This window comes from Tamandua tetradactyla, chromosome 17, assembly GCF_023851605.1.
Source record: "Tamandua tetradactyla isolate mTamTet1 chromosome 17, mTamTet1.pri, whole genome shotgun sequence".
NCBI lineage: Eukaryota > Metazoa > Chordata > Mammalia > Pilosa > Myrmecophagidae > Tamandua > Tamandua tetradactyla.
In genome coordinates this window covers 73,397,498-73,423,160 of record NC_135343.1, presented here as the reverse complement: position 1 = coordinate 73,423,160, position 25,663 = coordinate 73,397,498, and the positions used below count along the sequence as shown (strand labels likewise).

Genomic DNA, 25,663 nt, shown 5'->3' with positions numbered 1-25,663 from the left:
GAGTATGACTATGAATCATTATATTGCTATTTCTTTCTAGTCTCCAATGTCTTGGAGCAGCTAGAAGGAAAAACCTGAAGTCGTGGAACTGTAACTCATAACAAACTTTGAAATCTGTTCTATAACTGTTAAAATATACTTTGAAATTTATTGTTTTGTATATACATTATATTTCAAAATAAAAAATGTTTAAAAAGCAAGTCACATCACTCTAAGGGTACAAAAACCCTTAAGATTCTTCTACACTCTACTACCACACTTACATTTATGTCTACGTAAGCAGTTGAAATAATCTGTAGAGAGGTACTTATTTCTCCCCTCCTGAGGAACAGGATATAACGTAATCCACTGTTCCTAAATTAAAATAAACCTGGCCCATGTCAAAATCCTGCAGTCACCTATGAAACCTTACACAAGTACCTCCTGATATGCATCTGCAGTTGTTGGGACACTAAACAAGAAAAATATCTGGGATGTAGAATAAGATTATATTGCTATTATAATCAATCATTCATGCGTTTTCTTGTTTTTTTTAAAACTCCTTTCAACATTAACAATAAAAATAAATTCCAGCAAACACGTAATTAGCCCTTCTATGCACAAGCACTAACATGCATCACCCTATCTTATCCTATCAATGCTGCACCTCCACCTTATTAAGAGAAAACAGTTTAACTTGTCCCAAATCCAGGTAAAATGACTCCAGATCTTGTGCAAGCCCACATGTAATACCTTTTTCCTCACTCTCCACATCCAATCACTAAAGTTCTGCCGAATCCAAAATATATTTAGCACATTATTTACCTTAAAAGAAGAAAAATACCGTAAAAGCACGTTAAGGAAATGGGTTAAAATTTTTAACCAGAGTAAGTAACAACGTCCTATTAGAAATTTAGAATTCGCGAGGAACGTGTGTGTGTGTGTGTTTGTGTGTGTAGAGTGGCAAAAAAAAAAGACGCTTCCAGAGAGTCCTGGTGGGGAGGGGGGGACAACAGAAGGAGGGTCAGGACCCTTATAAATACAGCGCCGGACGCCTCAAGCCAGGGGAATTCAGTCTCATTTGCGCTGTGTGTCAAGCACTTGCAAATGTGGCTTTCCATGCTCCGTTCCGTTAGGTGACTACGACGATCACCTGTCTCAGTAGTAAATGCCCACCCTCAAACTGCGTCAGTACTGGGTTCCACTTCCAAGCATGGGAGTGGTGGAGGACGCGCGGGCCATAAACGGTGCGCGAGCTGCCGAGAAACCCGAGCCTGGTGGGCCCGCCAGATAGGTCGGTCGGGAGCCGACCAGGAAGAAGAGGAAGCTCTGATGCCAACGGCCGCTCGCTGGCCGCTGGGCCCCGCGCGCGCGGTTCCCGAGCCCTGCGCCCCTCCCACACGCGCCTCCCCCGCCCCGCACGCTCTCGAGCGCCACGCAACCCACGGGACCGCGCTGGCCGGCTAGCGCCTCAACGGAACGAGGTAAGCAGCAGCCGGCAGGGAGCCATTAGGCCGGCGCCAGTGCCGGGCATCGGGGCCTCCGCTGGCCCAGGGCCAGATCCACCCCTCTCTTGAGCACTCACTCACCTCTCGGGGCGACGGAACGGAGCCCTGCACGGAGGCGATGTACCGCTCCACGTCGGCCTTGCTGCGCCTCATTGCGCCGACGTCCGAGCTCCCGGTACGCGGAAGGCCGACACTGGGGCCCACAGCGACCGGCAGGCTCAAGGAGCAAAGCGCCTAAAAGCCGTGACGCAGCGCCGTCGCCGACTGAAGAGCGGCATGACGTACGTGCGTGTTGCATCAGCACTGTGCGCCACGCCGACGACGGTGGCGCGTTGGGGCGGTGCGCCTCGCCGGCTCCCCCCACCACGCACTGCCCGAGTCGCGTCTGGTTTCTGGGGTTTTGTCCGGAGTTGGTGCAGTTACGCCACTTCCCGGTGTTCTTTGCTCACCGCCCTCTAAAACCGGTTGCAGGTTTGGGCTTTCTCCGCCAGGGCTTCCTGAGGATGAGGAACAGGAAAAACATTCAATACCACAAATGAGTCAAGGAATATTAACCAAATTGAAATATCAATTTACCAAAGGTCTTTTTTAACGTTTTGTCCCTTTCTTCTTAATTACACATTTGTGTGGAAGGAAAAAGCACTCATACCATTTTGGTGAACCTTTCAATTGGAGCAGTCTTTTGTGTTGGACACCTGTGTATCCGAAGCATACAGTTTTTAAAAGCTTGAGAAATTTTGTAGGTGTGTGATTGAAAGGTAGGCCTCGAATACTTTGTTTTAGACGATGTTGATTTTTGTTGAAAACTTTATAAAAAGCCCTAAAATTTATGCATATTTCATTAGAACAGGGTACATAAAAATTTCAAGATGTTAACGTCATCTGTATATTTCAAATCGTCAATAGTGTGTACTTTTGGAATTTGAATTTTTAAATTTTAGATCAAAGCCGGCGTTTTCAGGGGTGAAGACATTTTTACGCTTCGAGCATGTCTGTGTACACCGTGGGGTCTTGAGTTTGTGGGAAAATATCAAACAGGAAATATGTTCACATTTATAACAAGATTTGGCATGGGTAATTTTTATTCTTATGGTTTTTCCATATTTTCCAAGGTTTCTATAACGAACAAGTATTACCTTTTATAAAGATGGAAAAATAGCATTTCGTTTTGTTTTGTTTCGATCATATTGAATGCATATGAGGGAAAAGGAAAAGATTGCTGGGAGGCTTCTAGACTGACTGAGGTGCATTAAGAATAGTATAAACTAGAATCTGGTTTGGAATGGAAGATGGTATTTTAAGTAATTGATTCATTTCAGTTGAGATATCAGTTATATATATCCTGTTGAAGATGCCTGGTAGGTAGAAGAAATGGTAGGTCAAAGATTCAGGGTGGACTTGGTACCTGGCTTGGAGCTCATGAGCCTCAGGTGACAGTTAAAAGCATGAATTTGCCTTGGAAAGTGTTAGTAAGAACACCCATAGCTAACAACTAAGCACTGTGTTCCATGCCCTTTTCGTAGCGCTTCATATGTATTAGTTTATTTAATCCCCCCAACCGCTTTGTGAGCGGCACTACTATACATTATCATCCTCAGTTTAACAAATTAGGAAGCCAAAGGAGTGAGCAGGAAAGCAACTTGCCGAGCACCCTTTCCAAGTAAAATAAGAACGATTAATCTGCTTAAAATACTGAAAAGAAGTTGACCAAAGAGGGAACCTTCTTGAGGAACTCAAATGCTTTCCTTGAGTAGGTTTATTAAGCTTCAAAACCCAATTTCATCAAGTATGAGTCTGTTCTTCTGGGCTTTAGAAATAGGCACTCTTCTTCATGATGTCTGTTCCTTCCTCAACATAGACCAGTTCCATCCAAACCTGTTCTGACACAGAATTATCCTTTCCCCCAAGTCACACACCTGGTTGTAATGTTCTCTCTTAACTGCTCCTTTAGTCATTTTGATGCTGTGCATCAATTTGAATGAAGCATGAATCCATAAAAACCTGACTTAGGACATTTTTCAGCAGCAGCAGTTTTACCTGATTAATCTCCTGATGACTTCTGAATTAACATTGAGCTAATAATCATCCAATATTGGTGCTGATCGAACTTAGGAGTTTTTCCTTCTCCTTAAGCACCTCTACCTTGTTGCTGGTTACCATCCATTGCATAGACACAGTATCTTTCATGTATCACATGATTCCTTTCTTCTTCAGCTCATTCATACTGTCAATTTGTCCTGTCGTTTTCTCAGCACTCCAAATTTGTATGATCATATAGGAATCCTTAACTACTGCTTACTATAATGCACTTTTCAATGCTCTCATGGCTTTTGAACTTAGAATTGATGAGGTTAAAAATGTTCACAAAAAAATCTCAAAAACAAAAGGAACCAAATGACTGCAAATTACTACTGACAATTATGTACTTGCACATAATTAACTTGTTTTCATTTTAAACTTTTGCTTTGACTGCATCTCTGAAATTAGAAGCTCCTACACATTCTGCTCTTGATATCCATACCATCTAAACTGCTTTATGTACAGAAGGGGCCTTTTCACACATAAATTGAGGAAGGATTTGGAACTATCACAGGATAGCACAATGCTGCCTGAAACCATATGGGGAAAAATTTGTACAAAATCATGAATTAGGGGATATATGTGTATATATCTGTATGATATACCTTTGTTAGTATGTATTTGTGGGAAATGGAATCCCCTCTATCAGTGCTAACAGAAATATAATATGACCTAATACGTAATTAAAATGTTCTAGTAGCCACATTTAAAAAAGTAAAAGGGAACAGGAGAAATTAATTTTAATCTTTTTTCAACCTAATATATTCAAAATGTAATTTCAACATATAATTGATATAAACACATTATCCATGAGCTATTTTACATTCTTTTTTTGTACTAAGCCTTTAAGATTTGATGTGCATTTTACATTTGCAGGACATCTCAAATCAGACACTAAACTTTCATAAGAAATGCTTGATCTGTATTTCTATTTCATAAAATTTAGGGTTGAAAAAATAGATTCACATACCCAAGTTGTTCTAAACATACTTCAATGTTTTCCAATAGCTTAATCAAATATCATTTTGTAAAATTTTAATTTTAATTAAAATTTAAACTCTTCACCCTTGGTTCCTAAAAGTTCACTTTTGAAAAAAAATGGTGCAGGCAAAATCCAGACTGCCCATGGTTAAGGATAGATTAAGTGGTAAGGAAATGGACGTACAAAGTTTTGGTTACTTTTCTAATAGAACTTACCTTGGTGTCTTTGGTAAAATATCATGTAGAAAAATTGTCCCTTTTTTGGGCAGATAGTTCTATGACTATTAAGACATGTATAGATTTATGTGTCCACTACCACAGTCAGGAATCAGGACAGCTCTGTCATCCCCCCAAAACTCATTCATGTAATCCCTTTGTAGTCATACTCTCCATTCACCCCTTAACACTGGTCATTTCTCCACACTGTAGTTTTGTCTTTTCAACTTTTCAAGAATGTCATAAAAATGGAATAGAATCATATTTAACCTTTTGAGAGTGGCATCTTTTACTCAGCATAATACCTTTGAAATCTCTACAAATTGTTGCATTGTATCAGTAATCTTTTTTTGTGGACCTACCACAGTTTTGTTACCCATTTTCCAGTTGCAAGACATTTGGGTTGTTACCACTTTTTGTTGATTATGCCTAGAGTTGCTATGAACACTTACCATCTATACGTTTCTCAACAAGCACAGATGTTCATTTCTCTAGGGTAAGAGTCAGCATATGGCCTGTGGGCTGGCCACCTGCTTTTACAATGCAGTGACAGGAGTTGAGTAATTGTGACAGAGAACTATGGCCAGCAAACCTAAGACATTTACTATCTGACCCTTAAAAGAAAAATTTTGCTAATCCTTGTTCTAGAATAAAAACCCAGGAGTGGGATTGTTGGGTACCATTGTGGGTATATGTTGAACTTTATAAGAAATTGCCAAACTGTTTTCCAGAGTGGCTGAATCTTGTTTGCATTCCTGTCAGCAATGCATGAGAGCTCTGCATCCTCACCATCACTTGGGTATACTCAGTATTTTTTATTTAATTCATTCTAAAAGGTGTGTAATGGATCTCATCCTGGTTTCATTTTAGCCCTTAAAATGTTAGACATCTTTTCCTGTGCATATTTTCCATTCATTTATCCTTTTTGTAACCTGAGTTTTAGTTTAGTTGTTGCCCATTTTTCAGTCAGGTTGTTTTCTTATTGTTGAGTTCTGATAGTACTTTATGTAGTCTAATTTTATGTCCTCTATCAGATACATGATTTGAAGGCATTTTCCTCCCAGTGTGTAGTTTGGTTTTTTCATTCTGTAAACAGTGCCACCTGCAGAGCAAATTTTTTAATTTTGATAAAGTTCAACATACCATTTTTTTTCCATTTGTGAATCATGCATTTTGGGTCATGTCTAAGAACTCTTTGCCTACCCCAGGTCATGAATACTTTCTTCTATGCCTTGTAGTTTTGGTTTATGCTATTCATTTAGACCTTTGATTCAGTTTGAGCTCATTTTTGTATTAAGTAGAAGGGAAATAAGCATATCCTTTCACCTATTCAACAGTATAATCTATTCAACATTGTACTGGACGGGCTAGCCAGGGACAGACCAGAAAAAGAAATAAAGGGCATCCAGATAGAAATGGAAGGCATGAAATTATCACGTAGATAACATGATCTTGCATATAGAAAACTAAGTAATCCTTTTTAAAGAACTATTCAAACTAATAAACTAGTTCAGTAAGGTTGCAGGATACAAGGCAATGTATAAAAAATGAGTTGTATTTCCAAACACTAGCAATGGACAACTATAAAGGAAATTAAGAAAATTCCATTTACAAAAATATCAAAAAGAATAAAAGATTTACAAATAAATTTAACCTGAGAAATGCAAGAACTGAACACTGAAAACAAAACATTGTTGAACATCAGTGAAAAGACAGTTCTAAAAATGGGCAGTGGATCTGAATAGACAGTGCTGTAACCTAAAGATGGATAAGAAACACATGATAAGATGTCCAACATCATTATTGAAATGCAAATTGGAACAACAAGGAGATACTACTTACCTATGAGGATTACTAGAATAAAAATATCAACAACAAAAAAGCAGAAAAGTAACAAGGGTTGACAAGGATTTGGAGTAACTACAACTCTCATACTACTGGTCAGAATGTAAAATGATGTACTCACTGTGGAAAACAGTCTGGGGGTTCCTCAAATAATTAAACAGAATTTCCATATAACCCATTTTAATGTCACCCCTAGATATGAAAACATACAACCATGCAAAAGCTTGTACATGAACATTTATAGCAGCATTATTTTTAATAGACAAAGGTTGAAACAACCCATATGCCCATAAACTGATAAATGAATAAACAAAATGTGGTATATCATAAAAAGGAAATAAGTACTGATATATGCTACCACATGGGTGAACTCTGAAAATATTAATGCTAAATGAAAATTCAGCCACAAAAGGCCATATAACTCCATTTATATGAAATGTCAGAATAGGCAAACTCTTAGAGACAGAGTTCAAATTAATGGTTGCCAGAGATGGGTAGAAGGAGGGTTTGGGAGTAATTGTTAACATCTATAGGGTTCCTTGTTGGGGTGTTAGAAATGTTCTGGAATTAGATCATGGGTAAGTTGCACATTGCGAACATACTATAAACGACTGAATGGTAATTTTAAAATTGTGAAGTTTATGTTACATGAGTTCTGCTTTTAAAAACTACAAATAAAGCTAATGTGTTGTTCTCTCTGGCTGCTTCCTAGATTTGTTCTTTTACTTTAGTTTTTTGGCAGTTTGAATATGTGATTGGGCATGAACTTTAGGGGACTTATCCTGTTTGGGGCTCAGTGAATCTGTAGGTTTTTATCTTTCATCAAATTTAGAAAAATTTCACCATTATTTCTTCAGAAATTTTTTTCTGCACCACTTTCTCTTTTCCTAGGACGCCACTAACATAAATGTTAGATCATTTGTTATTGCCCCACAGTTCCTGAAATGAGTTCTCTTAGTTGAGATTGGGTATTTTCTATTGATCTATCTTCAAGATCGCTGAATCTTTCCTGTGTCATGACCTTTCTGCCATTGAGCCTATCTAGTAATAGTTGTATTTCTCACTTGTAAATTTTCTATTTGATTCTTCTTTAAAACTTATATATTTTAAGTCTTTCTATTTTTCCAGTGGTTTCAAAACAGTGTTCATGATTTATGTATAATGAGACGCTAAGCTTTGTTTAAATCATCTGGATTATGTCAATATTTTTGTTTTAGCAGGCAATCATCCTGGTTAGGTTCAAGCCACTACGTGTTCGATCCCTCCTGTGGTCTGGTTCCAAAGTCCATTCAGTTTTCAAAGCCTTCCCCAGGGCTATTCCATTCTGTCCCATTTGTGTGCCACCCAGTGGCCAATCATACTTCAAATATTGGGACGTATCACATTATCTGGTGCATTTTTAATGGTCTCTAGTAAAATGTGAGCTTTTCAATGACTAAAAGTTTATCTGTTTTACTACTTTCTGATAGAGTGGTTAAAAACAGTTGACATTCAATAAATGTTCCTTGGATTTTTTACTTCTAATCTACTGCCCCCACACACACACACTTCTAATTTGCTGCTTTTTATTAAGTATATGAAGTTCACTGTTTGTTAGAATTGTGTGTAAACTCAGAGTAAGCAGGTGATAAGCAAGGGCCTAAGGAACTTTAGTATGTGGAATCTGGTATACATTTGATTATACATTTTGGTTATTTAAGGCTTTTACTTCCTAATTTTTGCTGGTATTCTGGTAGAAGTTGTGACAAAGCCTGGTCCCACATAGTTTAAGTCTCATTACATGTACACAAAATTAGAAGCACCTGGCTTGTCCTGTGAAGGAATTCACACTTTAAGAGGCACAATATCCATGTAAAAGTTTCAAAATTGAAAAGAATGTTCAAGAATGGTATCTCTTGATTAAATGTGGGGGTCTTTGGGTGGAATTTATTAACTTGAAAAATAGGAAGAATAACTTCAAAATGCTAATACTGTTGATCCAATATAATTCTTCTTATGGGATTTGACATGATTTACAAATATGTGGCAAAGGAATATCCTTTTAATAAACTGCCCCTTTCACAATGCTTCTCTCTAGTATTTGGGGGATTAAAATTCTCTTTGTGGAGCATGTAAATAAGATTTAAAATTCTAGTAGTATACATGAATTAATCACTCTACTTTTGCAAAATTTTAGTCTTAATAAGTCATTTGCCCTTGTGCTGGAGATTAGTGATATACCTTAGGTAAAGTCTTATACTTCATCCTGTGACTTCAAAAGTTTAATATTACAGCAAGATTAGAAAGTAAAGCAGGAAATGTCAAGGTTTTCAAGGTGCAGCAAAACTACTATTTCTCTAAGGCATTGAGATCTCCTCATGGAAAACAGATTCCAGGTCACAGGGTGAAGTGGGTCAGGAAACAGTAGCTGGCTCCACTGTGCTGCCCAGTGTTCACTGGGGATTAGGAAAATGAGGCGTGGGGTGTCTGTGACAACTGAACTCATAGTCTAATAAGTGAGTCTCTAAGATTATAAAAGTATTTGGAGCACATTTGGAACAAAGCTTTACTTTCAACTCTACTAATTTAGAATAAGAATTTAGCAGGAATTGCTTTCAACTAACGTATGCTCCATCTAAAAAAATTTGCTGTAAACAATATTGTAGGATACATATTAACCCATGTTTCGGTTTGCTTAAGATGCCGAATACAATATACAGAAATGGACTGGCTTTTACAAAAGGGATTTAATAAGTTACAAGTAATAATTTTAAGACCAAGGAAATGTCCAAATTAAGGCATCAACAAAAGGATACCCTCACTGAAGAAATGCCAGTTGCGTCTAGTTTCCTCTGGTACATGCAAAGGCACGTGGCGATGTCTGCTGGCCCTTCTCTTCTGGGTTGGTTTCAAGTGGCTCTCTCAGCTCCTGTAGGTCCTTGAGGCTTCTGCTGGGGCATTTTCTTTCTTCAGGTGTCTGTGCTTTTCTCCAAAATGTCTCTCTTTAAAGGACTCCAGTAAGCAGATTAAGACCCACCTTGATTGGGCGGGGTCACATCTCCATGGAAACAAACTAATCAAAAGGTCCCACCCAACAATAGGTCTATCCAGACAAGCTTGGATTAAAAGAACATTGCTTTTCTGGGGTTCATAACAGTTTCAAACCAGTACAACCCATATCAGAACACATTAAAAAAATAAAGTTCGCATTTCCCATTATTTTAGTATAACATTTACTTAAAACTACTATCTGAAGTCCCCGTCTCTCCCTCAGAAAAACTCCAAACAACAAATTTAAAAACTATTTTCATAATACTTCGCTGCTTTTTATACATGTTTATGACGATCCTGAGTGGGATTTTAGATACTGTATAGGATTTTGGATCCTGCTTTTAATATTTATTATAAGCATTTCCCACAGATTTTTCAAGCAATGAAATATGACATTTGTGTTTTAGAAAGAAAACCCTGTCTACAGCCTTTGTGTTGGGTCTTTTGCCTTAAAACTTCTAATAGCTTAGTAGAATACTTAAAACTGATAAAAGTATAATGTACGTTGCCCAATTATTCCCTCGTTCATTTAGTAACCATGGAGCACTTACTGGGTACAGACACTGACGGCATGGAGGATACAAAGATAAAAAACGACACAGTCCCTGTTCTCAATGAGCCAACATTTTAGTGGGAAAATAAACTAATACTTAAAATGCATGTAATAACCACTAAAACAGAGGTAAGAACAAGAAACTAGAGGAGCAAAGAGTGAATTTTTTTTTTTTGGAAGAACTCAAGAAAGACTTCACAAAGAGGGTGAAATTTGAGCTGAGAGGAGTATAGTTATTATAAGGATGCCTGTCAGGATATGGGAAAGACAATTCTGCGTGGCATGGGCATTGGCCACTGGAAGAAAAAGAGACTTAACAATAGGTTGGGATCTGGCGGTGAAAGTCCTTGAATGCCATAGGAAAAAGATGGGACTTTATCCTGCTTGCTTTTTTGTTTGTTTTGGATAAGCCAAACAGAGGATAATAAGCAAGGTGGAATTGATGGATGGCTGTTTGGAAGTTAGACCATAATAACAGCAAGGAGGCAGACAGGAGTTGTTCAAGTCAAGAGAAGGAAAAGAAAAGTTTCTTGAACTTTCCCAATGTTGAAGTGATGAATTTTGGAGTAGTTAGATGTGGGAGGAAGATGAAATAAAGAATGGAAGTCAACTTGTTAGTAGCTTGGAAGCCTAGATAAATGTTAATGCCAATAAGGGAAATTTAGAAATGGAGAAAATAGAAAAAATGGGAAAGGGCCTGGAATGGCCATTCCCTAGCCTAGCTAACGTCTATTCATCTTTCAAGATGCAGCTCTTCTAGGAAGTCTTCCCTGATACACCCTTCTGCTCACATGGGGGTCCTGCTGCTGTAATCAGTTAAAACCCCATACTCACCCCATTATGATAACCTCCCATCTTATGCTATAATTACCTGTTTCTCCTCAGGCAGAAGGAAACCAAAGTTCTGCACCTCCTAAGGGGAGGAAGGGTGCAAGACTCAAATCAGACAGAACCCTCAGGAATCTGTGTATTTGAATATGCTGAAGAGTCGGGAAAGGGTTGAGCAGTAGAAGAACACAACTTTTGAGAACATTAGCAATAAGCATCCTCCTTATACACTGTACACAATGATTCAGGGTTTGCTGAAAGAATTTTGTATTAAGATGCTTATCTTCTTTGCTAAGAACTGAAAAAATATCAGAATTTATCCTCAATAATGGAACAGTTCTAAAATGTGGCTTATACATAGTAATCAGATCATTTGCTTTTATTCATATAATCAGTCTTCCTATTTTATATTTATGAATACTTGCATTTTCCTTTATGTCTAAATGTGCACATACCCACTGTAACAGCGTAGACATCATGGTGTAATAGAAAGACTTATAAATTTGGAATCACAGGAACTAGGGTTCAGATCCTGGATATGTCACTTTTAAGTTGTGTAATTGCGAAGGAATTAGTTAACATCACTATGTTATTCTTCTTCTGTAAAGTGGTGAGAATTATAAGTAACTCATTTAGTTATAAGGACTAAATAAAATAGTATCTGTGGGAATTGCATTGTGAACTTTATATACAGGAAGAATGTTTGATTAAATATTTTTATAAAGATTTAGATCCAGCACTATTTAACTTGTGCTCCGGGGGGAAACTATATTCAGTAAAAGTTTAAAACTGCTTTCTTAAAGTTAATCTTATCTTCTCATAGATCTGTGTGTCAAGGCCATTCAAATTAAACAATGCACAACAGGGTATTGTTAATAATTATGAACATTTATTAAGCACCAAAAGTATACTGCAGTGGTGGTTGTATAGAAACATAGTTATTGATATAATATCCCTGCCATTGAGCTTACAATCTAAAATGAAATACAAGAATGCTGTAAGCCTACCTCAAAATTTCTCCACCATAGAAATGGCTATTTTGGCAAATGGGTGAGGCAAGATAACTTTTTTAAGGTGCAGTGTTAATAAAGCTTGGATCATGATCCAAAGAATGTTTTACTTTACCCAGACATTTTCTCCAGTTATATTAAGCTTGCTAAGAAAAAAAGCACTTGGAAATTAGGTAAGAACAATGAATTATTTCAAATTGCCTTGTAGAACTTTAAACAAAGAAATGCTTATTGGCCTGAGTTTTTCAGCAGCCAGGACAAGCTCCATGAAAAATATTACAAAAGAGACCAAGTTTGTCTTCTATTCCACTAATAACTTCTTCCTCCTTTCCCACATGTAACAGGGTTCCAATGTTGCCCATAGAAAGGAAGAAAGTACTGTACCTAAATAAACTACCCTAAATATAAGGGACCTAACAAGTCAAACTTCTAAAATATATTAATTCTTGTTTTAAGAGAGGACTGAGCAAAGATAGTAGAGATCCTTCTGGCCACAGGAGATGTTTGGCTATATAAGATTTGTGAGCAAAGCATCCAAGTTCAGTCCGTGCATCTTCAAAGTGATTAAGAATATGTAAAGGCTTGCTTTTCTGCTCCATATTTCCGATGTAGGAGTATATAAGAATTTACTATACTTTAAATGTTGCCCTATTTCGCCTATGTTGATAGTATGATATTTAGTATATACTTTAAAAGTTTTCATTGCTGGTCACTTTAGCTGACAAAGGCACACTGAAGGGACTTTGATACTGTCAAATGTAAAGACTGTTTTAAACTATTAAGCATATACAGCTTTAAACTACATACTGATAACTTGTAGTCATTTATGATGATTTTTGTACCCTAAAAGAATGCTAAAATATAAAGTGGTTGTACATTATCTGAAAAGAGAAAGTTTATTCTGTAAAGTGTATGCACAAGATTTTTAGAAAACACATGCATAAAAATATTTTAATGGCAGACTGGTAATATCCTGAGAATTTTTTTATGATGAAACAATACTTCGGAAATTTTTAGAAAGACCAATGTTTTTCCCTTAGAAGCCCATCTTGGTAATTTTCTTTTTAAGAAGCATAGCACAACAAGCCTATCCGGGATGAATGGTCCCGAAACTTCAGGGTAAATTTTTGTAGTAGAATAAATCACTACTTTTGACCTAAAATTGACAATTTTAATATCCTTCTTCCAATTTAAAAGTATTCATAATAACATGTAATTATGAGATTTAAAATAGAAAACCTGAAACACCTATCAACATCAAGTCCCCTCTAATAAGATGATAGATATTAATTTTAATGGATCTCCCCAAAAATCAGAGAAAGAAGGTTTTTAATATAATCACAGCTGTTATAAATGAATTTTGGTTAACAAGTGTCAATTTTTAGTTGATACTGTACCAAAGAGCTAGAACTCCTGATTAAAAAGGATGAGATTTTCTAAGGCAAGGCATATTTGATTGATTGTATATAAAGCACAGATATTAGCATGGTTATAAAGACAATATGGTTGGTGCACATTCATTTACTTTTTTAAAAAGTATACATTCCAAGCTATATAAAATTTAATTTCATATCCTATTCTAAGACTACATCTTTGACATTAAGCTTAGAAGCTTATTTGCTGTAATACATTTAAAAACTCTTCATTTGTCCAATATTGTAAGTATACTGTATTTTCAAATACCTGGTATAATTTTTTTTGCACAAAATTTAATAAGGCATACTACCATCTAGCTATAATTACTACGTTAAGTATTTGTATAAAGGAAAGGGTTCACAAGAGCAAAATATAAAACTAAGAATAATTATTGCATTTAACAAAAAAATTACAAAACCAAGTAGTTGTCTTAGTAATACATTATGTCCATTTTACAACTATTACATTTGATAGACATACCAAGATTATGTAAGATTTGTTTTTCTTAGCTATTTTTCTTCCATATCTGCCCCCCAATAGCAGTTGGAAATAATTTTCCTTTGGATACCTAAGTAAAACAATGTTTATATTGTTTTTTTAAAACTGAGTCATATAAAAGTTGATTCCTTACTTTCATGTTTAGAAGTTAACATTTAATTTTTTGGATCTTAATTAAAATTTAACATATAACCATGTGATTTTTTGCTATCAAGCATAGTCTCTGTGTCAGGAAACTGATACAGGTTACCAAAGGTAAATCCTGATTTCAACTGTGTTTTAAATATGATTATACGAACTTTTTTTTCTTTTTTAATGAGAAAAAGGTGATAAAACCATACTTGTAGGTCCCCTTCACTCAAACTGTTTTGAGATATAGAGCTTTAAATAAAGATGGACCAAGTCAAGTAACTTTGGTGATTTCTTATCTTTGCATAGAAGAGAAAAAAATAAAATAAGGGAAATTACTTCCTCCCTAAGGTCTCAGCTAGTTTCTTAAGTCTTTTCTTCAGCTCCAATGGAAATTTCTCGTAGCACTTCTTGCAGACTGGCTTCATGTCAAACTCCACAAATTTATTCCTAAAGATAATAATAAAAGAAATTAGTGGAAATGTATTTAATATAGACATATAAACAGTGTAAAGAATTTTAACAAAATAGATGAAGATACTTTATGTCTTCTATATTTATATATAACACCTGTATGTTAGTAAAGAACTATAATTCTAATCTCAATTCTTCTCATAAATTCACAGTAATTGAAAAAAATATTGTCCTTGTAAGTTCATAAATATATATAATATAAAATATATGTTACATTCATTTTACTCAGTGCTAAGTATACAGGAAATTTAATATAAATATGAGTAAGGTAAGTAAAATAAACTATGACTTAAATTACCATGAGAACACCTTAAAGAACAAATTTAAGGCAAAGAATTGTATTTTTGTAATGTGTATGATCCTCTCTTAATTGGAGGCAAAATTATCTTAGATATTTTAAATTAGCTTTGCAATTTTATCTTTCTTAGCATAGAATGGCTTGCCTTGCACTACCAACAAAATAATGTTTATCTTAAGTCATAATGGGTTAACATTTTTGTTGATTTTCTGACAGAAAGGTTGAGAGGGATAATATGAAAAAGTTTCTAATCACTCTTTAAAAACACAAATGTAGCCAAATCATTCATGGTTACTTTGTAAATGGTATCTGTATACAGAATCTTCTTTGTAAAAGCAAGAGTGATACATATTAACAATTTATTTGTAAAACAGTTCTGGAAAAGATAGCTAAAAAGATAAACTTTCAAGATGGCCTCCTGATCATCTGCAATGCATTTCCAATAGGCAATGACAGTAGCTTATTACTTTTGGAATCTAGGGCTTTAAATTTTAGTTGAACAAACATACAACTTTATGACATTCATTTTCTATGAAATTATATTTAGAAAGACATTTGCTGAACAAGTCTGGCAGTACAATATCAACTATAAAAAATAAAAATCTGATATAATTTTTAATATATTTTAAGAGTATATTGTTAGAAGACTATAAACTTCAAAATAATTTTAATAGAACAGTGTTATTAAAATTAATTCTTAACCACATATTTATGAAGAAAAATCTTTTATTTTAAAGCACCACAATGGAAATTATTTTCCAGGTACTTTTTCAGCTGGTAGGAAATCAAACTATGTTACATTTCAATTGACAAAGCAAATGGTTCAAGGGAGGAGTTTGATTTAAACAGCACTACTGAATGAAATATTTCTCTTAAGCCTTCTTAGAACAAAAGTTATTAAAATTGTCTTTTTTTGATGAAAGAAATAAATTGTCCTTGCTTTCAGAGAAACTGCTTAGCAAGTTTTCTACAGTTTCACTGTTATATTTGAATTTCAGTTCCTCTTCAGAGAGGGAAATAAAAAAATCTGTAACAATAAAATGTTTTTTAGAGCTCAGAACATAATGGAAATGATGGGGAAAAAATGGGAAAATCATGCCAGAATTCAAGATAATTTCAAAGGTTGAAATACTTTCCATAAAAATCAGGAATAAAATACAGTTTGAAGACATCAAGAGAATTCATTTAAAAACAGTAGCATATGGGCAGTTTACCCATATGTTTCTATCAAATATTGTAGATACCTCATTATGATATTTGCTTAGATAAGAAATATATCCTGAGTAGGATTTAATACAGAATGTAGAACAAAGTGCATTTTTACAATATCAAATTAACACTTGGAATTTGTAAATGAAATAATTTTAGTCAAAGAAACCAAAGACTAGGATTTTTAAAGCTCCATTTACCACATAAAAATACTTCAAAACTTTTCTTACCATCTATTAACAGATTGAAGTTTTTTCCTTTGAAACCATTTTTGTTTTCAAAAAAGATATTGTACCATACTGTGAGTGAAAAAGAAAAAAGCAGAAAGGAAGTCTACAGATTAAGAACACAAGCCTGTATAAGTGTGGACCTTAGTTTTAATATTTATGCAAAAGAACCAACTCTACACATGATAAATTCTTGTGTTTCAATTTCTGATTGCAAAATACATGTTCCCCATACCCCACAAAAGGAAAACAAAACAAAACAAAACAGAAGCATATTCTAAATGACTAACCAAGAAGAAAGCAGTGAAAATGATGACAGAAGGGACAGAAAAGTTTACAAACAGACTGGCTTGTTCTTTTTCTGCTTGTCCTTATCCTTTGCTTCTCTCTCTCGTTTGGCAAGTCGCCTCTTAAATTCTTCTGGCATTTTCTCATAACAGTGTTTGCAGACTGGTTTTAGATCAATTTCAACAAACTTATCCCTTTGAGCAGGACAAAGGAGAAATAAAGGAAAGAACAGGGAAGAATTAAACGAAAAACATTTATTTTCAGAAGGCCTGAACAGAAAGAAGAAAGAAGGAATCAAATAATTGACTGTTAACAACCCATGCCTATGGACCCATGATAAATTACTTGAATCTTTTTTAAATTCTAGGAACATTTTTTAAATGTTACCCCAAAAGTTTTTAGTCTTAGTATTTGCAGTAGACCCAACTGCAGAACTTACTTGAGTGTTAATTTAGTATTGCAGGTAGAACAGGCAAAACAGTTCACGCACCAGGCTTTATTAAGGGCCGAAACCACTAGAGAAAGAGGAAATTTGGTCACACATTGTTTGGTATGAGAGGCAGGGAGAACTTAAATTTTCAACTCTGAAAGAGAACTAAAGCTATTTCCACGACACTTCAAAGAGGTTCTCAAGGGGCTTCTAGCTCAGTGCCATCAATTCATGTTTATGGAATCAATCACTTTTAATTAATGGTGGTCCTAAGGCTATTTTTTCACATTATTAAAAAAATACCAATACTTTTATGTCCTCCATACTGTAAGTTTCAACACAGGGAAACCTTTATTTGTAGTAACATTTTTTTTTTTTGCCTTTTCTCTGAGTTTCTTGTGAGAAATAAAAATGGCACATACCACATATTTACGCCAAAGAGTATTGTCCCCTCATTCCAGTAGATGACATCAGTGTATGTTTAACATCACTGTGTTGCCCAGATTTGCTGTACTGGCACCATGCTTGCACACTGGTGCATTCCTGCTATATTTCTGTTCCTTCTACCAATGACCCAATAGAGAAATACACTAGATACATAATTTTCTAAAATCCAGACATTAACCTATGCACCTATGGGAGTCTTTCTTCCAAAGCTGTCAATAACAAAATAGCTTCCTCGGACAGTTCTTTTATGTGGCAACTGTCTCATGTAGGAGAGAGTAAGTTTTATTTTCAAAGGCACTAAAGATTGTCTTCCTAAACTAATCCTTTTCCTTTTGTAAACTGCATAGGGGCTGTGTTTCAGAAAGTATTTCCTGAGTTAGGTGATGTCTGCTGAGAGCCATAAAGCATGCTGAAAACAGGAATGCTTAAAACTTTGCCAGGAAGTTTCTGGCAGAATTGTGTTAGGGACTATTAGCAAACACAGCTGCTTCCTCTCTGTTCCAGTCAATCAGCCCTGTCTAATCACCACAGTACAAGGCTGAAAAGTACTAGAAATGCCTGCAGATGACTGCCAGATTTTAGCTTCTGCTGGGTAAAAGTTACTCTTCCTAACTACCATAGCAGGTTAAACTGTTACTAATAAATATTTCTCTATGGATTCCAGGTTTTATATTTCCAGAGAATTGAAACAGAAACAGGTCTCAAGATCTGCCAGAACACCACCTTTAATAATGGTTTCCACAGTTCCTAACGTAATACTTCTCTACCTCTGGGCAGTAGAGGAGACTCCATAAGACAAGCAGTCTAGTGGGCAGCCCAACTATATTCCTACTGTCCACAGCCTAGTTCCTCTTACGAGCCATGCCTGTGGACCCATTGGTTGAAAGTTGGATGAAAGTAACATGACATTATATACAGAATCTACATTTTGATTCACAACCTTAGACTAAACTTGAAATGCTTAATATGAGCTTAAAGTATTATCATAGAAGAATAACAAATCCAACTCTTGAGATATTACAGTCTCACTGCTACAGACTGTTTGCTTGGGAAATATGCTAAAGAAAGAAAAAGTAACTGATAATGATCACATTAAAAATAGCAATCATCAACCTCTTTGAGTTTTCACATTACCCAAAGGCTTTTTGTGTCAAAATAGTATCATATAAAATCCAAATGGATACTTACCATCACCTTCTATAACGCGGTTACAGTGGAAACAAACGTCACCAAATAGCTGAAAATGAAGGAAAAAAGTGGTAAAAGTTCAAGACTTGACTAAGTTTTAGAATACTGATCATACAATATAATTTCAGTTCTTTCACTTAATAAAAAGCTAGTTATCTAAAGTCAAATTTTATCATTACTAGAGAAAATCTGTAAAAATTCCCTGGCTGATTTTTAATTCTTACCATAAGAAAAACTTATTTTTTGTCACTTAAAAAAATCTCTCGGGCGGGCCACGGTGGCTCAGCAGGCAAGAATGCTTGCCTGCCATGCCAGAGGACCCGGGTTCGATTCCCACTGCCTACCCATGTAAAAAATTAAAAAAAAAAAATCTCTCTAGAGAATAATTTCACAATTGAATTTGTGAGTCCACACTGATAGAAACAGATAAACATAAACGTGGGAGAAGGGAGGGTTCTTGCTTGGAGTAAAATGCTGAAGGTCAGCTAAGTGTGGAGGGAGGTAGAACATTATCATTTTGCAACCGTCAGAGTAAAGACCTGATCAGGCAGGAGTCATCGAAGGGTGCTAAATTCACAGGGAATTGTGATGGGGAACAGGATATTTGCATGGTCTTAAAGTGAGTGTCCACAGGCTGCTTATTAGTTGCAAAGGAAGTCGGAAGGAACAACAGTAATACACTGGAGATATCAGATGACAACTTGACTGGGTGATCACCAATGAGAGACAGACAGACATCACGTCCCTCCAGATGTGACACTGAGAAGGACACAATATCCCCTATACAGTTATGCATTATAGCCTAGAATGCATATCCCCAGTGCAATCATGAAGACACAGACAAAACCCAAGTGAACCGTGCTATGAAGAACATGGGGACAGAAAAGGAATCTGTATTCCTCAAAAATGTCAAGGTTGCGAAAGGCTCTGGAAATGCTCCAGACTGATGGAGGCTAAATAAATAGACATCACAATGCTAGAATGGATCCAGTACTGGAACAGGAAAAATAAAGCTATAGTGACATTATTGGGTCAAATGACAAAACTGGAATATGGCCAATAGATTAACGTATTCTATCAATACTGATAACTGTACAGCAGATATGTAAGAGAATTTTCATATGCTTGGGAAATATACACTAAACTATTCAGGAGTAAAGAACCATGATATATGTAACTTACTTTCAAATGCTTTAGAAGAAACTTGTGTTTGTAGACATGTATACATATATATGTATATAAATATATGGGAATTTATATATATGTGTCTATTTTTACAGAGAGAACAAGTATGTGCATGCAAATGATGAAGCAAATTGTGAACCTAAGTAAAGGGTATATACAGATATTCTTTGCAACTTCTCTGTGAGTCTGAAACTGTTTCCAAATAAAAGGTAAAAGTAAATCTATAGACTAGTCTACATTTTCCAAGAGATGTTCTTGTAGCTAAAATATGATAAACTCAAATCCACAAATGTCTATCTAGTATCCAATGAGTTCAATCGATACCTGGTTATAGTGGGTTTCGCAATATGCCAGGCCTTTCCTCTCGTAATGGCGATGTCCAAGAAACGGCTTTTCACACTTGGCACAAACAAAATGCTGGAAAAAAACTGCTATAGGTCATTTTTGTTATTTAAATATCTATTGTAACATATGCAACACAAAACTTCCCATTTTAGCCACTTTCTTGTGTAGAATTCAGTGGTTATAGGTAATTTTTCAATTGCCATGTCTTATTTATCTACTGAAATAAAACTCTAAAATTAAAATATCTCCAGAAAAGAACCATGAAAATTTGAGGTGGTCATTTCATTTGGCCAAAAGTAGCCCCTCTAATACTTTTACAATCAGGTATGCATCTTTGTCACTTAATTCAGGTGCAACCTCTTCGAAAAGAGATGAATATCTTAGTAGTGTCTATAAGGGAGGGGCTGCTGCTGGACACGGACCATGACCTTTCTGGCCTTAGTAAGGATTTAAAAACAAAAGTGTACATTTAAAATTTACTTCCAAAACACAACAAAAAACATACCTTCATAGGAGAAAGATCAAAGGGGATGGTGGAGTTTCATAGAGAAGGTAAGATTTAACAAATGAGTATGACTGCTGAATCACATATTGCTATTTTTTTTTAGTCTTCAGTGTTTTGGAGGAGCTAGTAATAAAAACCTAAAAATTGTGGAACTGTAACCCATACCAAACTCTGAAATCTGTTCTACAAGCAATTGCTGCAGTGTGCTTTGAAATTTCATGCTTTTTTGTATATATGTTATTTTTTACAAAAAAGAAAAAAAAAGTCAACTGTGATGATGAATGCACAGCTATATGATGATACTGTGAACCAATGACTCTATACTTAAGATAATTACATGGTGTGTGAATATGTAATATAGATATATATGAATAAAATTGAGTTAAAAGTAAAAAAAATTTAAAAACCACGTACCTCCACGTGCCACTGCTTGCCCATGGCATTTACCACGCGCCCTTCAATGGGCCGCCGACAAGCACCACAAATGGGGACACCCATCTTGTCATGGCACGGCAAGCAGTACAGCTCCCCCTTCAGCTCCCGGGCATCGGCAGTCAGCTCCTTCCTGTCCACGAGAAAGATAACCAACTGAATAATGCTACCAAGAGAGAGAATAACAGGCAACCAGCTTGGCTAACCTTCTAACCTTTAGAAGCATTTTTAAAGACATCACTAATGATGCAATCCTGATACCTTTCTTTACATTAGAGGTGATCAGAGTAACCTGAATTAATAGGCTTAAGTAGGCTCCAGATTCCTAAAAACATCAATATAATAATGATAAGATTCAAGAATAAGTCAGGGGCGGGCCACAGTGGCTCGGCAGGCAAGAATGCTTGCCTGCGATGCCAGAGGACCCAGGTTCAATTTCCGGTACCTACCCATGTAAAAAAAAAAAGTCAGATACATATTACACTGTCATATTTTCATTTTCTTATATTATCCCATATTTTCGTCTTGTTTGTCTTCCTTAGAAAAGCTAGGGGAGCATAATAACAGCAAGCTTTCAGAGCAGATTCATGGTGACAGGTTAATAAAAAATAAACAAATGACATTCCCAGAATTTTCTTGTTCCAAATACTTAAATTTATTATTATTTTTAGTCTCCCGAATCATGAAATGTTTAGCCAGAAATGGTCACAATCAGGCACATAAACATATTTGGATTTCATCTGCTTTAAATAATTATCTAGGAAAGATGCTAATAAAAAATGGACAGGAAAAAATCCCACAAGAGAGAAGAGAGACAAAAACCAGGTAAGGCACAAACTAATAAATCAGTAACAAAAAAGGTTCTATACTTAATCATAAAACTATTTTCTTAATCTTTAGACTATCTTGTCTCCTCTCCCTACTCTAATTTTGCTTATAAACTCACATTAGCTATAGTAATGTATCTTTTTCTATTACATTTTTATACTAGATAGCAAATTCAGAAAAATATACCCTAACAATTCATTATGAGTTTTTGAAGAAAAAAGTTCTCTTAGATATAAAGCAAGAAAAACTGAATAAACATAATCATCTTAAGATACCCTAATTATTATAAATGTGGAAATTATGTGTGTACAGGGATAAGACCTCTTATCAAAGTTTTAAATCGGATTTTTTAAAATTGGATTCTATATTGGAAAAACAGTGATAAGAGACCGTTTTGGGAATAATTGGGAACATTTTAATGAGAACTGGATATTTCACGGTATTACAGAATTATGGATAATTTCTTCAGCTACTGCAGTTCTATCAGAGAATAGCTTTATTTTCAGGAGCTAAATCCCGAGGGCCATGATGTCTGCTTCTTGCTACTCACACACACACACACACACTGCACAGAGGCACAGAGTGCACTGCACACCCACTCAACTGGCAAAATGTTAACTGGTGAAACCAGGTAAAGGTATACAGGTGTTCACTATATTATTTTCTTGGCTATTCTAAAGGCTTTTAAATTTTCCAAGTTAAAAGTTGGAGAAAAACAACTTGGTTAGCTGAAGTAAGAGAAATATAGATACAGGAGATCTCTTATTTCATTTCCATTGCTTGTGCAATTAAAAAAAAAAAAGAAAGAAAATCATAATACCCGCAGTTGGCACAGTTGAAATGATCAGGGTGGTAAGGGTCATTCTTGAATATCAGTGGCTGTTCATCGATGATGGCATGGCATTTCTGGCAAATGTATTTTCCAAGGCCTCGAGCTTTCTCACGATTATGACAGGGGCGACAGAGATGTCTAAACAGAGTTAACACTTGATTAGAGATTTAAAGAATTTAAATCTAGGGTCCTTCCTAGTAATTAAAAAAAATTATACTTCCTATATCTCTGAAAAGTTAAAGAAACTATTCCTTAAAAAAATATATTGCTATGCTTAATAGATCAGCATACAGCTTTTTTTTACAAGAAAAATTATTTAAATAGCCTTCTGATTTAGGATGCATTACCCATCACATGAAGACAAATAAACAAAAACCAAAGTGACACTTAAAATTCATCTTTAAAAAGTCTAAAAGTCTGAACAGTATTTGCAAAACTAACACTGTAAATATTTATTTCAACTCTTCTAACAACCCGACTGATTTTCGAGAACACCATCTTCTGTAGCTACCCCCCATTTGGTGGCTCAGACATGCATATCCGCCATGCTCTATGACACAGAAATTCCAGGGCCTTTTCTAGAAGGCGTCAGGTAGTCACTGAAGCCTACGAGTTCCCATACTCTAAATTCAGTATCCTAGAGCTGCCTTACATTCTTAGAAGGGAAATACGCATGATCTTGTAACTGTCACTTTAGCCCCCCACATCTGATGGAGAGGAAAAGCTCCTACCTCCCAGCATTCTTGACAAACCCAATATCTGCCAAAACTTCCTGACAGAGATCACAGCAGAAACACTCAGGATGCCAGCTGTTGTTCATAGCTTTAATGACGCGGCCAATGATGAATTCACCTGTGGGAAAATAGCATATATCGGGTGTCCAGCATGGCACAGCAATAAGGAAAAGAGCATGAGGAAAAAATATGTTTAAACTTTTTTCACAAATATGAACATTTTGTGTGTGTGTGTCTACCAGAGTAAGCAGTACATTGTGGGGAGAGGGAGTGATGCCTTTTATTTCATCTGAGCCCTAGTATTTTATTGTATCGCCATATTTTTTAGCAGACTTACCAAACTTCTGAATCTGGCTTTCCTTTCTCAAACTATGTACTAGGCTTTCTTGAATGTCTTTTGGTTATTTCTGGTCATTGTTGACACAAACAACTGAAATCCACAGTATATTTTATTGTAGCCCATAATTAATTTCTTCTTTCTTTAAACCTTTAGAACGTTCTACTTAGTTTCTCCCATCTTTGGAAACCTAACAAGCGAAGTGACTAAAAGGCAAGTAAGTGAGTGAAGCACTGTCATCCTTATCTCTTTCCTGACAAACTCAAAAGCAAATAGATAAAGCATGAGCAGAGAAAAGAACATTCCAAAAGATAAACCAATAGAATCCTAATCAGTCCCTAAATACATTTACACAAGATGTCCTTAAAACCCAGGCTTTCTGCGCTTTGATATGATACTCTTCCAGTATGTTATATAATAACAACAGGGAAGAGGACTGATAAAGTACCTAATAGTTACTTGTAATGAAAATATAAAAAGAAATTTACCATTGATACTTTAATAGTGTTAAATGATTTAAGTTTTTTTTGGTAACCTATTTATAGTCAGCAGTAAAACTTACCACACTGATGACAGCAAGGAGCAAAAAGCATCTGAAAATCATGTTCACAGTACTTTCTTCCTTCAAACTGAAATAGAATGCACATCAACTTATAAATAAGAAACAATCACAGGAGGAATATGACTATTCTATGGAGACATATAGGAAAGATACTTTTGAGCTAAGAATTCTGCCCAGAATTTATCATTCTGCTTGGATTTTTAGAAGGAAATGTATCTTTGTACCTTTCTACATACCTCCATTTCAGAAGAGGAAAGCTACACTGAACAAGGTGAGATTAGAATGTGCCTCCAGACTGCTGACCTCGCTCACCTCTAACTATGCTTAACTGTTTTGTAGTTCACCTTCTCTGCCTTTAAAAATCTGATGAAAGCTATGGACCCTCTCTCCAGACGACATACACATTCTGCAAGCAGTTTTGGAAGATTCATAAACTCCTGAAGCACTTCTAGGATGCCATATTAAGAACTTCAATTATCTGCACTCAAGTTGTTAAATGAAAGATGTAGTGTAGATGACTACTAGTATTAGTAGTCATCTACTCTACACTAATAGGAGAATGTGAAACACTTAAAGGCAAAGATGGACATCAGTGGCCATGAAATGGTGTGGGCTACAGATAGAAGAAGTGCCACAGAAAGAACATCTCAGCTGTAAGCAGAAAATGAGCAAAGCACAGCTGATTCAAAATGTGCAATAATATACTCTATTTATATAACACTTTACATCTTGTGAAGTGTTTTTATAAAGATTGTCTCATGTGATCTTCCCCCAAACCCTGTTTGGTAGGCAGGTAAGGAAATATGGTCCAGAGGGTTTATACAACTTATCCAATGTCAAAGAACCACGTAAATCTCCCTTCCCGCTTTTTTTAGGTTGATGTCTAACCTTTTTCATTTTTTATTGGTGAGCTTAAATATTTACAGAGGTTAAATATTGTAGCATATTTTAATGTTAACATTTAAAAACAAACCATTAAATCTCTTTCAAATATGCACAATGGAATAAAATACCATAATGATTTGATAAACCAAAGCACATTTTTTACAAAGTCACATATTGTTTCTCTTTCTTCTTTTTCCTTTTTTTTTTTTTTTTTGTATGCTGTATGGTGGGGTCACATTTCATTCCTTTTCCACGTGAGTATTCGTTATTGCAGCACCATTTGTTGAAATTTGTTTGTTCGTTTGTTTGGGAAGTTCATGGGCCGAGAATTAAACCTGGGTGTCCCACAAGGCAGGCGAGAATTCTACCATTGAACTTACCCTTG

At 35.6% G+C, this 25,663-nt stretch overlaps 2 protein-coding genes and 1 long non-coding RNA gene across 11 annotated transcripts in view; 1 reads left to right on the top strand and 2 right to left on the bottom strand.

Annotated features, from left to right (window-relative positions):
* Positions 1-1,745, bottom strand: part of LOC143661385 (E3 SUMO-protein ligase RanBP2) — a 94,239-nt gene extending 92,494 nt beyond the window's left edge. For both annotated transcript variants that reach the window (XM_077134939.1, XM_077134940.1), the window contains exon 1: positions 1,569-1,745. In XM_077134939.1, the coding sequence (XP_076991054.1) occupies positions 1,569-1,640 (72 nt within the window). In that variant the 5' untranslated portion in view covers positions 1,641-1,745. The remainder of the gene's footprint in view (positions 1-1,568) is intronic.
* LOC143661387 (uncharacterized) lies at positions 1,388-25,426 on the top strand. Of its 2 annotated transcripts, XR_013164544.1 has the most exons (5): positions 1,388-1,463; positions 19,914-20,027; positions 21,862-21,925; positions 23,988-24,044; positions 24,733-25,426. It is a non-coding gene; the product is annotated as an uncharacterized LOC143661387 (long non-coding RNA). The 2 variants fall into 2 exon arrangements; XR_013164545.1 differs by lacking the exon at positions 21,862-21,925.
* Positions 11,887-25,663, bottom strand: part of LIMS1 (LIM zinc finger domain containing 1) — a 166,289-nt gene continuing 152,512 nt past the window's right edge. For 5 of the 7 annotated variants that reach the window (XM_077134945.1, XM_077134946.1, XM_077134943.1 and 2 more), the window contains exons 3-11: positions 24,394-24,460; positions 23,492-23,612; positions 22,749-22,898; positions 21,083-21,233; positions 20,143-20,235; positions 18,634-18,682; positions 17,008-17,083; positions 16,571-16,762; positions 14,412-14,522 (exon numbers count right to left, since the gene is read on the bottom strand). In XM_077134945.1, the coding sequence (XP_076991060.1) occupies positions 16,615-16,762; positions 17,008-17,083; positions 18,634-18,682; positions 20,143-20,235; positions 21,083-21,233; positions 22,749-22,898; positions 23,492-23,612; positions 24,394-24,460 (855 nt within the window). In that variant the 3' untranslated portion in view covers positions 14,412-14,522; positions 16,571-16,614. Of the gene's footprint in view, positions 14,523-16,570; positions 16,763-17,007; positions 17,084-18,633; positions 18,683-20,142; positions 20,236-21,082; positions 21,234-22,748; positions 22,899-23,491; positions 23,613-24,393; positions 24,461-25,663 lie in introns of all 7 variants that reach the window. The other 2 variants (XM_077134944.1, XM_077134942.1) reach the window with 1 other exon arrangement.